This window comes from Pantherophis guttatus, chromosome 1, assembly GCF_059756535.1.
Source record: "Pantherophis guttatus breed Tessera chromosome 1, ASM5975653v1, whole genome shotgun sequence".
NCBI lineage: Eukaryota > Metazoa > Chordata > Lepidosauria > Squamata > Colubridae > Pantherophis > Pantherophis guttatus.
Window position 1 is genome coordinate 298,913,193 of NC_142063.1, and position 16,704 is coordinate 298,929,896.

At 38.7% G+C, this 16,704-nt stretch overlaps 1 protein-coding gene across 1 annotated transcript in view; it reads right to left on the minus strand.

The window, feature by feature from the left end:
* Positions 1–4,502: 4,502 nt before the first annotated feature.
* The window catches only part of SMYD2 (SET and MYND domain containing 2), a 33,206-nt gene continuing 21,004 nt past the window's right edge, over positions 4,503–16,704 (minus strand). The window contains exons 7-12 of the mRNA XM_034427809.3: positions 15,376–15,478; positions 11,674–11,784; positions 10,845–10,965; positions 9,750–9,924; positions 7,810–7,918; positions 4,503–4,941 (exon numbers count right to left, since the gene is read on the minus strand). Coding sequence (XP_034283700.2) covers positions 4,843–4,941; positions 7,810–7,918; positions 9,750–9,924; positions 10,845–10,965; positions 11,674–11,784; positions 15,376–15,478 — 718 coding nt within the window. The 3' untranslated portion in view covers positions 4,503–4,842. The remainder of the gene's footprint in view (positions 4,942–7,809; positions 7,919–9,749; positions 9,925–10,844; positions 10,966–11,673; positions 11,785–15,375; positions 15,479–16,704) is intronic.

The window sequence follows — 16,704 nt, forward strand, 5'->3', positions numbered from 1 at the left end:
TGCTTAGCCTTATTATGCAATAAAACTTTTTTCAACTTTCTAATAATCAGTGTATTGATTTGAAAACATTGGCTGTGACTATTTTGTATATGCTGTTGAGTGGTGCAGTGGCCTAGAGATGGAGCTCTCACCTCACAAACAGGAGGCTATGAGTTCAATCCTAAATAGAGGCAGATACCGTATTTTCCGGCATATAAGACGACTGGGCGTATAAGACGACCCCCAACTTTTCCTGTTAAAATATAGGGTTTGGGCTATACTCGCCATATAAGACTGCCCCTCTTCCAATGCACACCAAATAAAAATTAAAAAACATCAACTGGCTCACCTACAATGTAAAAGCAGCTGTGCTAGACCTAAAATGGCCCCTGTAACAAGCAGGAACCTCACACAGCCACAAAAAGCCCCCCCAAAAAAACTTTCACACTCTAAACACACACAACACAACACAACTGGCTCACCCACAATGTAAAAGCAGCTGTGCTAGACCCAAAATGGCCCCTGCAACAAGCAGGAACCTCACACAGCCACAAAAAGTCCCAAAAACCAACTTTCACACTTTACACACACCAAATTCCACATACAGCTTTGTGAGATTTTGTGTGTTTGTGTAGTTGGAGTGAAACACTACAGAAACAAACTAAAGCTCAGAAAGCTGCACAAATATTATTTTATTTTATTTTATTTTTATTTTTATATGAAAGCTAAATTTAAAACTTCCTAAACTTTAAATGGCTAGGTCTAAAAAAGAACAACTAAAAAAACCCCAATTAACTATTTTTTTTAAAGCTCCCAAAGGGGAAAAAAACTTACCCAATAGAACAGGGGTCTCCAACCTTGGCAACTTTAAGACTTGTAGACTTCAACTCCCAGAATTCCTCAGCCAGCTTTGCTTTGCTGGCTGAGGAATTCTGGGAGTTGAAGTCCACAACTAACTCCTTGCTTGATTGCAGGCAGGGAGTTGCTTGCTTGCCTGAATAGATTCAGGCAAGCAAAGCAAGGCAAGCGTTGCGACTAGCAGCTGAGGTAAGCAAGCTGGAGGGGGAAAACTTTTTCCCTTTTACATGGCTCTGGCCATCCCAGCTGAGTTGCAGGGAACTCAGCTGGGATGGGATGGACCGTCAGAGCTGGGACCGTCAGAGCCATGGTTCTGGCGATCCCAGCTGAGTTGCAGGGAACTCAGCTGGGATCGTCAGAGCTGGGATCCTCAGAGTAAAAGGGAAAAAACTTTTTTCCTTTTACGTGGTTTCTGGCGATCCCAGCTGAGTTGCAGGGAACTCAGCTGGGATTGTCAGAGCTGGGATCGTCAGAGCTGGGATCTCTAGAGCCATTTAAGGCTCGTTAGAGCTTTTCGGACTGGTCTGTCTGGTTACAGGAGAACGACACCCGGCGTATAAGACGACCCCCGACTTTTGAGAAGATTTTCATGTGTTAAAAAGTCGTCTTATACGCCGGAAAATACGGTATTTCTCTCTGGACACGATGAGAATATATCTGCTGAATATAACGCCGCATTGGTGACAGGAAGAGCATCTGGCCAGTAAACACTCAGCTCTATTCAGTTGCCCAGACTCCACCCCACAAGGGATTATGGGGTCATTTAAAAGATGACATCAGATTTGGATTAATTTAGAATCAATTTACTCGATATAATTTATATTTAATTATGTCTCCTATTATTTTTATAAGCTAACTCAAGGTGGCAAAAATACCTAGTACTCTTCCCTATTTTTCCCTACAACAACCACCCTGTGAAGTGAGGTGGCTGAGAGAGAGTGACAGGCCCAAAGCCACCTAGCTGGCTTTCCATGCATGATCTGTGCTGAATGAGAAAAGGCAGCTATTAAATTTGCCTAATTAAGTTTTAAAATAACTGAATGCCCTGCTCGTGTGAATGGAAAGAGGAAAGGTTGGAGAGACTTATTTGTTACATGTTCACATGCCTTCTCTAGACAACTAGCATAAGAAAAGCATCCAAAAATTTACTGAGTTTCAGCAAAGTAATAAATAACCACTTCAAAGAATACCAGTGTCAGTCACGTCCAGGAAGGTACTTTTTATTTTTTAACATATATACAAGCATACACAAATTACAAAATGAAAAGGCATATTGATTCATATACTATATTCAAAGATGAATTCGTATGCTGTTTCTAATCATTTTCAGAATTTAAAAATGAAGAGGGAATAAGTTAGCATTTTCCAAATAAGGAGGGGAAGGCACTATGGAAATGATACCATAGAATAACAATACAGGTATCTGCGGATGCTGCTGGTAGAGCGGGAAGATGCATAGCTTTCAAGAGAGAAAAAAAATTAGTAAGTGACAAGAATTATCTTGTTTCAGATCCAGGAAGATAGGAGGACTTTCACACTTTGATTCATCAAAAATACTAACACACTATTGGCACTAGATACTTTCCACTCTTCTGGTCTCACAATTTTTTAAAAAGGAAAATGTTCCAAATTATTTAGGCACTTTTAGACATGTAGAAATAATATCAATTATGTCCTTTGTGGGTGTTAATCCATTAGTTAAAAGATACAGTCCTTGAGTCAGGCTTGACTTCTTGCTACTGACAACCATGCAGGTTTCTAGCAACAACACAGAAATTCTTTTAGATAATGCAAAGTGTTCCAAAACAATTTTTTGGACTTCCCAGTGTGGTTGTCAGTCTTGGGACTTCCTGGTCATCTCCCATGTAAAAATAATCTGGGTCTGAACCTGCTTAACTTTTTGAAGCTCAGTCAGAGTCAATTAAGGTCCCGTGATAATTTCTGTCGCTCAAACAAGCCACTGTGTAACTAGGCAATCAGCAGAAAAAGTTCCATTTCAGACTAGGATTGTTCATTGTCTTGGCAGTTTTAGTTTCAATGCTGCCCATCCCACTTGCTGCAATGAGGTTTGAGAAACGCTTTGCATCTGTTGTTGAAACATAACGTTACCCAACAATCAGCATTTGTTTAAAGTGGTGCTGTTAAGAAAGCATCGAGTATGAAGAAATAGCCCATCTGTTTGGAAATTACAATTCATTCAAGTCTGGAGACGGGAGAGAATATTTGTAGCTCGGGTTGTAGATTTAGGCAGGTTTGTCCTCCGAGCTTGCTACTTGCCTCCCAGATGTTTCGTTACCAAACTAGGTAACATCTTCAGCAAAGATGGGTACAAAGATCAAAGACAACACGGAAGGAAGACAGTACCAACATAATATACAGAATCAGTTGCAACAATTGTAACCAGTTCTACTCAGGCAGACAGGACAAAGGTTAAAAACCAGAATCCATGAACACCAGCTGGCTGTCAAACGGCATAACTCGAAGTCCCTGACTGACAGTCAAACCAACAACAAACACTGTTTCAACTGGGATGAAGCCAAAGTCATCGGCCACACCAAAACCTGTTAGGCATGCGAGTTTATCGAAGCCTGGCATTCTGCCATGGGTCCATCAACAAACACATTGACATAGAACCAACGTACAAACCAATAAGGAAGCAGACCATCCAAACCATCAATCAACCACAGAACCAATCACCCCCCCCCCCGACTATTGAATTTCACGCCTCCCAGCAAACAACCAGAAGTCATAAGACCAGAATCAGTCTTGTGATTCAACCAATCTTGTGATCCAATCTGTCTTGTAACTCAATCAGTCCGACCACCCAGAACCTATATAACAAACAAGACACTTTGCCCCAAAACCTCGCTGAAGATGTTACCTAGTTGGTAATGAAATGTCCAGGAGCCAAGCAGCAAGCTCAGAGGACAAACCTGCCTAAATCATTCAAGTTTCTTTCTAATAAAACATATACTATAGAATTACTCTGAATGTACTTTTAGTGTTTAACCAATCAGCTTTATATTTGAATTTTTAAGAGAATACATTGCCTTTAATTGGAAGAGGCAAAATTAAGCTGAATAAAGTCCATCATGTGTAGCTTTCCCATGCAGTATCAAAATACTGAATACTGCTATTCATGTCAGAAAAAGATATTTCTTAAGTTTTAACTTCTATATAAACAATCTGCACTGATTTCTATTTGGTATCTGTATGGCCAAATGAGCAGAAGGCACTTGGCAAATGTATGCTTCTAAAAATATACATAGGTGAGTATCAGCTAAATGTTTTTCAAAAACCACAAATACAGTAAAGGTATTTCCAGATGGGAAAAATACTATCTATTAAGGAACAGGAATATATAATTGACAAGTCTCCATTTTTTCCATATTAAATCAGGCATGTTAAGTTATACAGCCATTCACAATGCTTAGAAAATATATGTTCACAATCCCTAAATGTATTATTAGCACAAATTTGAGTAAGCATAATAAATATAATTAGAGACAAAATATATGCAACATCAACGATCAAGTTGTATATGTAATAGTCTTGAACTTGAACTTTTGAGATGCAAGGTGTGTAATTATATTTAAAAGTTACAAAAAATGGTACCCAGAATGTTTTTATACACCTATATCACAATAACGAGGCAAACAAGCAAGTCAGGTCAAGCAGTGTTGTCCAAATTTAATTAGTCATTTTGCATAAGATACAATACATTAAACTCAATTGAGAAAAGAACTGGTCATTTTTGCACATGATCAATCAAAGGCATTAGCTGTGTGAAACCATGGCATTTTCTTAGGGAGGAAAAGGCATTCAGAATTAATTTATCAAGGCTCAAGATATTTCACATAGACCTCAGAGAATGGAAGAGGCAAGGCCCAAATGCACCACATGTTTGTCATTCCAATTATTTTACAGAAAAGCTTTCATTCCGCGTCAATTTTCAAAGCACTCCTGAAGTTTCCATAGCAAGGCTTTTAAAGAAAGGTTGAAGGATTACATAGATTCAAAGACTCTGTGGGTCTCTAATTCCTTTTTGATCTCTATAACGTATGGATGATCTTTCCCATGCGCTATCTCCATGATAGCGATTGCCTGCAAAAGGGGGAAAAAATACAATTGATTCAGACAGCCTTGGTTTATGAAATATGCTCGTCAGGGATTCCAAAGAGTCAGAAACCTCTGGCTGGTTTTTGTCCTCTTAAATGTACCCCATTGAAAACAGCCCATTTGATTGCAAGTATCAAACCGTATTCTATACACAGTACCTTTGATCCTGAGAGATCTCTGAGCTCTTTTGAAAGGCACAGAAAAGCAAAAAGTTAAATGACATTATATCTGCTTTTCTGTTCCAAACTTAAGAGGACTTTTGCCTAGGGCTGTTTCGAGCCACATTTGGCCCTGATTATATTATAATAATAATAAAAAAACTTATTACAAGATAGAGTTTGGGTAGTCAAGAAGAATTGGTCATGCTCCCTCTGTAACCTAAGTGACCATATAAGTAATCTTGGCCTTAGTCCATGCTAAGACCCTTGCAATCATTTGTGTCACAATTAGGAGGGAAGTACTTGTTCTTATAAATTGTGGCAATATAGTTAAAATATTTCAATATATTTAAAGTAATACTTTATTTTATTTTTATTCACTTATTCATTTTATCTTTTTATTATTTTTATAAATAATTAGAGGCAATAAGCATACTTAAAAAGGGATTAATGATTCACCTTGATGATTCAAGTTGCTATGTTCAGTTAATAGGCCCACCAAAATCGAATAGGATTAAATTGAAGTTATTATATATGTAGATTGTCTTCTACATGGGACTGCCCTTGAAGACCTTCTAGAGCAGGGATGTCAAACTTGATTTGAGGGCCGCATCAGGGTTGTGTTTGACCTCGGGGGGCGTGGCCAGCTTGACATCACTCGTGTCGAGGGCACCTGTGGTGGACCGAGCACTCTGCCAGGGAAAAAGGCTCACAAGCTCCGTTTTCGGCTGGAACGGCCTCCTGCCACACATTTTTGCTGGCAAAGGCACTACAGACCGGTCCTTTGCTGTTTCCAGGGCGGCCCTATGGGCCAGATCTAAGCACCCTGCGGGCCTTGAGTTTGACACCTCTGATCTAGAGGCTTCAATTGGTCCAGAATGCAGCAGTGCAGGCGGTGATGGGACTGCCTCGGTATGGCCTCATAACGCCTCAGCTGCACAAGCTGCACTGGTTGCCAGTTTGCTTCCAGGTGCAATTCAAGGTGTGGTTGCTACCTATAAAGCCCTAAATGGCATAGGGACTAGTTGTCTCCTGTAATATCAACCAATCTGGCAGGATTGGCGCACTCTAGATTCCTTTGTTTAAACAATGCTATTTATTGGCAGCCCAGAAGTCACTTTCTCTGTAGCAGTGCTTTGCCCTCTGGAATGAGTTTCCCCCAATATTCAAATGACCCCCATTTTCCAAAGGCCTCTCATGATGTGGCTTCTTGCACAGTCCTTTGGCAAGTGTGATTGAAGCATCTTTTTCTTCTTTTTCTTTGTTTCCATCTGGGTTTGTTATTTCTGTCATCTTTATTCTTTTGCTGTTGTTATTATTTCCTTGTTTGTAAATGTTTTTAACAATTGCTAGCCTGTCCACAGTCACTGAGAGTTGGGTGGCTTATACAGTTTAATGATGATGATGATGATAACATTTATATTACAGATGCTTCCCTGAAGGTACTTTCAATTGGAAAATCACAACCAACTGGAATCAGATATATACCATTTAAAAAATCTTTTGGAGGTAATTCCACATCACTGGATATAATTAATAATAAAACTTATTTGGATACAACAAGGATAGGAAAAAATTGACAATTTGTCACAAAGCACCTTTCCCAAGGTTCTGAATTAATATGTGTGCAATTTAAAATCAGTATGTTATATGGAGTGATCACAGAATTAGCTAGTGGCAGAGGATTCAAAGAAATTCATGAAGGTGAAATCTCAGGTTAATTCTAAAGCAACTTAGCAAGATTGGCCATGAATCGATTTAGGTGGAATCATGCAAAGTACCAGAAATCAAGGAATAAACATCCTTCATCTTACGTGAATCATCAACTTATTTTATATGAACTGTCCTCTTGAATTAAGACTGGCATATGATTTATGTAAGCTCCTTTCTGTAGTAGTTGCTCCCATTAAGTCTTGTATACCAAGAACTCCAGCTTCCTTTTCATCTTTGCTCTAGTTTCTAGAGAGCTTCTATCATTCCTGCCTGGGTGCTGACCCACTAGAAGGCATCCCCAGCAGCTGCCCCCACAGAAGTAAAATGAGCCCCCCAAAATGAGAAAATGGAAGCAAAGTTTCCATGTCTATTGCTCGCACACCCCTCCCCCCCAACACATGTTTTTTTGTGAAACCACAGACAAAAAAATATTTTGACTACCATATGCACTAACATTCAAACTAGCTACTGAAATGCAATCTGCTTGGTGCCATATGTCAGCTTTGACCACAGCCAAGAACATTCAGTTTCTGAACAGCTCCTGACTGTACACAAAAGCATGAAAACTCAGAACAACTTTTCAGTGAGGGATCTTGATGGAAGACCCACATGCATGACTTAAACTCAGCTCTCTCTTCCTACTACCTGAACTGAAGAGTTGGAGCAACCACGAGAAATACACATGGGAAATCTTTAGAAACATTTGCTTTAAAAAATAATTATTTTGATTCGGAGGACACCTTTTATTTTACTCTTTCGGTGGCAGGCAAAACTTGAATGTATGATCCTATATACATTTAATAGGGAGTAAATTCCATTAAAATAAAGGAGGCTAACTTCCAAATAGGAATTCACAACAAAGAACATTATAATGCGAAGCTCTTTGGAATGAACAGATATTCCTAAACAAAACGTTTCTATGTGACGACATGAAGGTTCAAATTCAACTAACACCAAAATTTTGTAAAGACAATGAGCATACCTTTTTGAGAGCCTTAACACCAGCTGATCTGTTTTCCAAGCCCATGTAAAGTCTTCCCAGCTTCAGCCACATGGAAGCCACATTGAGGGAGTAAGAAGGATAGTGCTTACTGCAAAATATAAACACACATTTGCTTATAAAGGAGTGTGATTTCTTAGACATGCAATAGATATTTATCACCGCCCTGCCTTAATTTAACTTGACCATGACCATGTTTTAGAGACAGTGGATGTTTCAAGATATTCTCATGGAAGGAACTTTAGTCAACTGATGCTCAACTGATCAAGATTATTATTTTTTTACATTTTTTTTACAGATAGCCATTCAGGGAGAAGGCAATCCAAGAGCTAAAGTATTAGTACACTAGATCCTTGGTTTTTAGCCAGCCTAAACCAGTTTAGGAAATTAGGCTCCAAGCCCATAAAAGCTAGGCAAGGATCAGGGGTGATAAATCTGATTGTGGCCTCAGGGGAAGTGTGTGCTCTTGTGCTTCCCTATCACCACTCCCCGCCAGCTGATCTATGACTTCACACTGGCATCTGATTCAAAGGGAAAGAGCTGTATTCCCAGCTAGGGGGGAAATTATGGTCTAAGATAGTAATTTATCAAGGAACCTACTGATTGCTGGCTCACACACCCATATATACAATCCTGAGGTTTACAAGGCTGGCGATAATGCTTCTCTGTCAATAGGCTACAAAATGTAGCCTTTTTAGAACCATCTTGTTTATAGCCTGAAAACTAAAATATCTAAGAAGCCACCAGCCCTGTAAAAATCTGCCATTTCAAAGAAATACTGGTTCTTCCAATACAGAAGGTGAACCGGTCCTCTAGATTTTGGACAGGGATTGCCACCACCCTTTCCTTTTGTTCATAATGGCTGCAGACTATGATAGCTGTATTCCAAAGCACCTGGAGGCAATCGGACTGCCTATCTGTGTGATACAGAAGTGCCCATATACCTCAGTGGCTCTTTAAAATCCAAGCCAATGAAATCTTTTTCCAAACCAAATGCCTCAAGAGGCCTACTGAAGTACCTCCTGTAGCCCAGAAATCTGCCACAAGAACCTGCCTTCCTCTTCTCCTAAAACTCTGCTGAACTTTGTCAATTCCTAACTGTCCATGAGCAAAACAGAAGACCAACCAGTTACAGTAGCATTGCTGGAGGAACTCAATCAGAGTTCCTCAATCAGAGGAACAGGCATACTGGGGAGAAAAACGTTGGGAACATAGGATCAAAGAAAGCTGCCTTATATGAAGACAGGCATTGTAGCTGTGTCTCAATATTACAGTGCAGCAACAATTCAGTTCCTACAACAGTGTTTCCAGCCATAACTAGAAATGCTGACAAATGAGCCCGTAACCTTTCCCATGTAAAGCACGTATATGAGTTTTGTCCTCCTCATGAAGGATATATTGGGTAGGAAAATCTCCGAGATTGATAACTTATATGGTGCTTAAGGTCAAAATGCATAGCTATCCTAGCATTCTGTTTTCTGGGCAAAATCTGCTTCATAATTTGTGACATCAAAATAGATCTATGAATGTTCTTAATTTCATGAGTCTTTAGGTAATGAAAGCAAGAGGTCAGAATACCAACCAGTCATAATCACAATATGAGACACTGGGAAGATTAGCTAACAGAAGAAGAGAAACAGGAACATAAAACTTGAGATCTCTAATGATAGAAGAGGCCAGAGATCCAAGAACAGATTTTTATCATAGAGTCTACCACTTGATGGGCCTTAGAGATAAGGTGCTTTATAAAATTTCAGTCATACTGAGTTTGTTTATGCACATGCACACCAAAATATTTAGGACTGGTATTTGTTTCTTTGCTCATTGAAAGGAAAGCCAACGGTGTGCTTAGTTAGATGTATTTCTTTACAAATATTTCAATTTACTATATTATACAAATTGCAAGAGGAAAAGTCAGGTACCTATATGGCTTAATAATCTTCTGCCCGTAGCGCAAAGCACCTTCCCAGTCTTGTATGTACAGACAAACTCCCATGGCCTGATACATCATATGCAACATGTAAACATTACTCTCTGCAAACACAGAACCCATCTTGTCCAGACTGAGCTCACAAATCTCCTGCAGTTCACCTGGGGGTAAGCCAAGAGTTAAGGTATATGACAAATGAAAACTATATTTTCCAGGTTAGGTTTCTGAATATTATGTCCCGTCATTACTGCCTCAGCTGAAACTATAAGGATGTATACTCTGCACCTTTTTGCTTTTTGTCCATACAGACTAGCGTTTAAAGAGATTATTAATTGTAAATATGTAGCCTCCTAGCTAGGATCTTCTCTAAAGGCCTAGACTAGAGCAATTATGGTGATGATGCTTCATATGACATTTGGCCTTTGAGGTGCTGCAAAGTTTCAGTTCATCTTTGCATGTTGTTTAAAATCTACCCAAAACAATGTGAAGCTGATAGTAGATAGACAGCAGGATTTTGATGGTATCAAATATTTTCTCTCTTGCTTGTTTTCATCCCAGAGAGATGGAGGATGCTTTCAATAAGGATGGATGGAAACAGCACACTATTTCCAATCTACCTGAGTTTGATGTCTTATGACAGCCCCATCCTGTTTCCAATACTGATCTGTACACTTTTTTTAGCTTGTATGAACATTAATGAACATTTTTACCAAGCTTATTTATAACACACCTCATATATTAGTTGAAATGTTTAAATTATGGTTCCATTAGGCATGATGTATACATAAATTTTATATCTATATATCTATACATATACACACATACATGCACACACTTTTTGAGCTGGGGAGTACATTACAACATTCAAAGAACAACAACTGTTTTCTAATCTGTCCAGGAACCATGAATTAGGATGGCTTAACAATGCAGTTCAAATAAAATTCTTAAAAAGTTTCTATTTGAGAGCTGCAACCCAAGTTTGTGGAAAATCATTTTTTGGATATGCCTCAACAAGTGAGACTGCTAAATTGAACTGAAATTTCAGCTTTGCAGAAATGGACACAAGAAAGATAACACCAAAGGATATATTTGTAATGTTTGGCCCGCCTGAATTCCTCAATCACATTTCTGGCATATCTGATCATATCTCGCACAACCTCCGTAGACGGAGGCTCATTCAGTTTACGGATTTCCAGTTTATCTTTGTCCTGAGGGAAGATTTATAAGAAAGTTACAAAGGCTATTCCAAAAACAAAAAGCAGATCCACAGGCAAACTGGCAGTAACTAAACTGATCAAAATGCGTAAGGCATCTTAAAACTTGGTTCCTTCTGGATGTATTGGCTAACTTCTATCAAACTGAAAGCCATGGACTAGCTACTGCGATTGTGAGGAGATCTGGAAGGCCCTAGATTACAGAAGACTGACAAAGAAGCAAGTTACAATTCATTCAATTTCAAAATGAGATCTGACTTGATTGGAAGGCTACAATTCCATCTATAAGACAAAAGTTGCTGAGAAAGTAAGAAAGTAGCTTCTGGTTTTAATTCATAAATCCCCCCATGGCTGGGGGTGAGGGATCTATGACCCTTGTACCCTTGGCTTCTGACCATATCACCTACCTGATCTGAATTATGGAATGCTTTTGGAAAAGGGCATTGCATAGTAATAGAAATAAGTGCTGTTGTTAAGATACAATAGAAAGGGGAGCAGGCAGAAAATATGAAATGGAAACTTAACCTGGGTTTCAATCTCTCCTTAGCTCTAGCTGACCTCAAAAATCCCAAATCTGTTTGGGGGTCTCAAGTACTGCAGGCACTATAAAAATGCTAGATATTATAAGAATAGTGTTGTGACTATAGTCAGTCTACCAATCTAAGTAATAAAGCATATAATTAAATGGTTAAATTGGCTTACCTTTTCTTTAGTAAAACATTCCCTGCAATCACAGGTAAAGAAATAGGAATCTTTTAATCGATCGTTCCTATCTTCTGTTGGATACAGTAAGTCAATGTAACTGGTAAAAATCTGAGAAAAGTAAAATGATATTTGTCTAATATCATTAGCACACAGATTTTAATATAGTCCATTTTATACTAAACCTGCTGTACATGCTAGGCATATGAAACTCCAATGACAATTATTTTTCAAAACTTCAGGACATAGTAAGCTTCCAGCCAATGTATGTTTCTCCTTTCATGTAAATAAGTAAACAAACAGAGAGATTCAATGGACCCAAGAAAATCATAATTCCTAACTAGAGTTTGTTACTGGATTAACAGACATAAGGAGAGCCAGACTGTCCAATTTAGTAGAGTGGTTAAGGTCAGTAGTGGGTTTCAATTTCGGTCGCTAACGTTTCGCTCGTGGGCGTGTGCACACTCATGCATGCGCACAATGCTTTTGCACATATGCAGAAATGTCCGGGCAGGTGGGTGGAGCCTCCCGCCGCTGCCGCCACCAGTTCTCCCGAATCGGTAGAAACCCACCACTGGTTAAGGTGCTGATCTAAAAACCAGAAGACTATGAGGTCTAGTCCCACTTTAGGCATGAAAGCTGGCTGGGTGACTTTGAGCCAGTCCCTCTCTCAGCCCAATGTCAACTCACAGGATTGTTATGGGGAAAATAGGAGGAAGAATGAGTATTAAGTATGTTTGCTCCCTTGAGTTACTTATAAAATAATAAAGGTTGAATAAAAATCTAATAAATATAAACAAACAAACAAACCCTAGAAATAAATGCTGTACTAAGCAATCCTAACTTGATTGTTTAAAAAATAGCATTGGTAGAACATACTTTGGGGCACTGCATTATAGAAGGATCAAATAAAGTGACCACCAAAAGCCATTTGTGGACAAATACAGCCAAACAAATGAAAGTTGCACATCTTAATTTAGCCTTCTCTTTTTTTTTTCTTTAGTTCCTTCCATATATATATAATAGGATGTTGAGGTCTTTTGCTTATTTCTATTATCATAGTCAGTTATAAAGTACCTATATTTTTTTCTAAAAGTTTCATAATAAAAAATACATTCACATATAAGAAAAACAAAATTAAAATGACCTTAGTCCCATTTTGAATCTCTCACCTAAAATAAAATGTGATAAAACCAAGAAGGAAAGGCAAATATCTAACTGCTCCACCACAGATGCAAATTGTTCATTCTGCCTGCTCTTCTTTGTGTCCTTCACTTTCTCACAGCATGCCTAAGGCAATGATGTTAGTTAACAGTTGCTTGTTTTTATTCTATAGTGAGTGTATCTCTATTGCTTTTTCCAGGCACAAAATATGAAAGCCAATTTAAACATGCGTACTCTCCTTCCCCACACACAGTGGAATTTTTTTTGACAGGTTTCTCATGCAATAATCACATTGAACCAGAAGATGGAGGCATAGGCCATACCACCAAAGATTAATGAGTTAGAGTTTAACTCTACTTAAGAATCTTTTCCAGAAGTTCAATTAACATTCTCTCCATTTGACCTGTTAAAACTTTTCCTCTACAGCCCTTTTGTCTCTAAAACAGATATAAGGCAGGCATCCAAAGAGATCAGAGTCTTCCTGAATAACCCCATAGTAGTCGGTAATGCAGTGAAGAAGTTCTAGCACCATTGCCATGGCAAACTCAGATGAGGATGAATATGCAGGAAGTAAGAAGTTACATTCCTAAAATACTTCTTTACTATGAGAAGGTGCCTATTTGTCTATTTATCCTGTTATTTCTGTTCTTTACATTTAAGTGCTTGAATTAGTAAGTAAAACTTAGTCCAAGTTTTGCAGCAATAAAATTCTGAAAGCATCTTAGAGTGCTGGAAAGCAACTGTATGCCCACTTAATCACTATTCTTTGCTAATGAATCCAGCAACTCCACACTGTCTTCTTTTGGTTAAACTGCACTTAGCCAAAATGTCCCACTCTTAGCAGTGGCTATCCAATCATATTGAAGATTGGAGACAAAATGTACAGGCTTTTTTTATTTAAGATTCAGAGAGAGAAGTGGGAGAAAAGAACTGGGATTACCATTTTAGGAAGAACACTGAAAATAACCACAGTCAATCAAATCTCTAAAGATAAAGATGGAACTACATCTACATGGAGGAAAGTATGCAGTGGGGTACCCCAGGGTTCTGTCCTATGCCCAGTATTCTTAGCATAAACAATTTAAATGAGATGATAAAAGGGGAACTCAAAAAGTTTGCAGCAAGCTGGAGAGAATGGACAACATTTAGAATAGAATAGAATAGAATAGAATAGAATAGAATAGAATAGAATAGAATAGAATAGAATAGAATAGAATAGAATAGAATAGAATAGAATAGAATAGAATAGAATAGAATAACAGAGTTGGAAGGGACCTTGGAGGTCTTCTAGTCCAACCCCCTGCCCAGGCAGGAAACCCTACATCACTTCAGACAAATGGTTATCCATCATCTTCTTAAAAATTTCCAGTGTTGGGGCATTCACAACTTCTGTGTTCCACTTATTAATTGTTTTGTCAGGAAATTTCTCCTTAGTTCTAAGTTACTTCACTCCTTGATTAGTTTCCACCCATTGCTTCTTGTTCTACCCTCAGGTGCTTTGGAGAATAGTTTGACTCCCTCTTCTTTGTGGCAACCCCTGGTTGAGAAGATTTGAGAAGATAGACTCAAGATCCACAAGGATCTTGGCAAACCTGTCGAACAAAATGCAATTCAGGACAAGAAAAGTAAGATTTTACACTTAGGCAAGAACAACCAAACACACAGATATAGAATAGGTGGTACCTGGGTTACCAGTAGTAACAGTAGGAGTCCTAGTGAACAACCATCTAAGTATGAGCCAGCAGTGTGCTGTAGCTGCCAAAAAAGCCAATGCAGTTCTAGGTTGCATCAACAGAGGGATATTATCAAGATCATGTGAAGTGTTAATACCATTATATACTGCACTGGTAAGACCACACTTGGAATAGTGTGTCCAGTTTTGATCACTGTGATACAAAAAGTTGTTGAGACTTTAGAAAGAGTGCAGAGAAGAGCAACAAAGATGATTAGGGAGCTTGAGGCTAAAACATATGATGAGCAGTTCTAGGAACTGGGAATCACTAGTCTAATGAAGGACTAGGAATGACATGATAGCAGTCTTCCAATACCTAAGGAGTGGTCACAGAGAAGAGGGGGTGTCAATCTATTCTCCAAAGCACCTCAGGGCACAATAAAAAGTAACAGATAGAAACTCATTAAGGAGAGATCCAACCATAACCAAGGAGATATTTCCTGTCAATGAGAAAAATTAATCAGTGGGAACGCTTGCTTCCAGAAGTTGTGGGTGCTCCATCACTGGAGATTTTAAGAAGACATTGGATAGCAGGGTCTCCAGTTTAGGCAAGGAATTGGATTAGAAGAACTCCAAAGTCCCTTCCAGCTGTATTATTCTCTTTTTTGTATTCCTCAAAATTTAGAGTCACTTATCTTCCAGCTGTACTTTAAAACTAGAAACCAGATTAAGCGAATGAGATACCATAAACTTGATACTATTTATTTCAGCAATACTGCATGAACAAAACACTTGGCCTTTCCCCTGTGCAACGTATTCGTTATACATTCCATATCAGCACATAAAAATTGCATATATTCAGTTACCTCATCTCCTGCTTCAATCTCTTGAACTGCTCTGACTTCAGCCACTGTCCCTTTATAGGTAACAATCACATTGGGGCAACAACTGTGGTTCATAAGTGCCACACTGAGAAAAACAGAGTTTTTTTTTAAAGAAACAAGCAATACTCCAATTTATGCAAAGATGTGAGATATATTTCTAACACTGGAAAAGGTTAGCACAATGTGAAACGGACATAAAAATTTGCTTAATATTTAGAATATGTTGCCATTGCCAGTGATTATTTTAGAAAATGAAGTTTGTATACAATGTAGTTAAACGAATTAAAATCACAAGTTATTTTAAAGAAACTCAGTTCATTCAATGTGTGTTAACTTTCTCACTGAAGCCACTGTACTAAAGGAATTTCACTGTGCCTGGTTTGGGTTGGGTGGCAAATTTGCAAACTTTTCTATATTCAGGTAGTCTTCGACTTGCAACAGTTCATTTACTGACCATTCAAAGTTACAATGGCACTGAAAAAAGCGACTTATGACCATTTTTCACAGTTACCACCTTTGAAACATCCCCAAGATCATGTGATCAAAATTCAGATGCTTGACAACTGGTTCGTTCTTATGACCGTTGTTGGGACCGTTGTGTCCCAAGGTCATGTGACCACCTTTTGCAACCTTCTGACAAGCAAAGTCGATGGGGAAGCCAGGTTCACTTAACAACTGTGTTACTAACTATATCAACTCCAGTGATTCACTTAACAACTGTGGCAAGAAAGGTGATAAAATGGGGCAAAACCAGGGGTGAAATCCAACAGGTTCTTACAGGTTCTGGAGAACTGGTAGTGGAAATTTTGAGTAGTTTGGAGAACCGGCAAATACCACCTCTGGCTGGCCCCAGAATGGGGTGGGAATGGAGATTTTGCAATAACCGTCCCCCAGGAAGGGAGGGAATGGAGATTTTGCAGTATCCTTCCCCTGGAGTGGGGTGGGAATGGAGATTTTGCAATATCCTTCCCCTGCCATGCCTATCAAGCATGGGAACCATTACGGGAAAAAAATGGATTTCACCCCTGGGCAAAACTCACTTAACAAATGTCTCACTTAGCAACAGAAATTTTGGGCTCAATTGTGGTCATAAATCATATCCAAGTGTTAATATATCACAGAAATGATTATTTTATGGCAACACATTGTGTAGCAGACATCAGTATAAGTCATAACAGAATTGATCATAGTTGAGCCACATGTCCCATATTCCAACTCCCAAAGGATAATTATGATTTTACATTAATTTAGTCATTAATTTGTAGTCTCCCTCATGGCCTATGTCCTGCTCTTCCTTCCTCCAAATTGCTA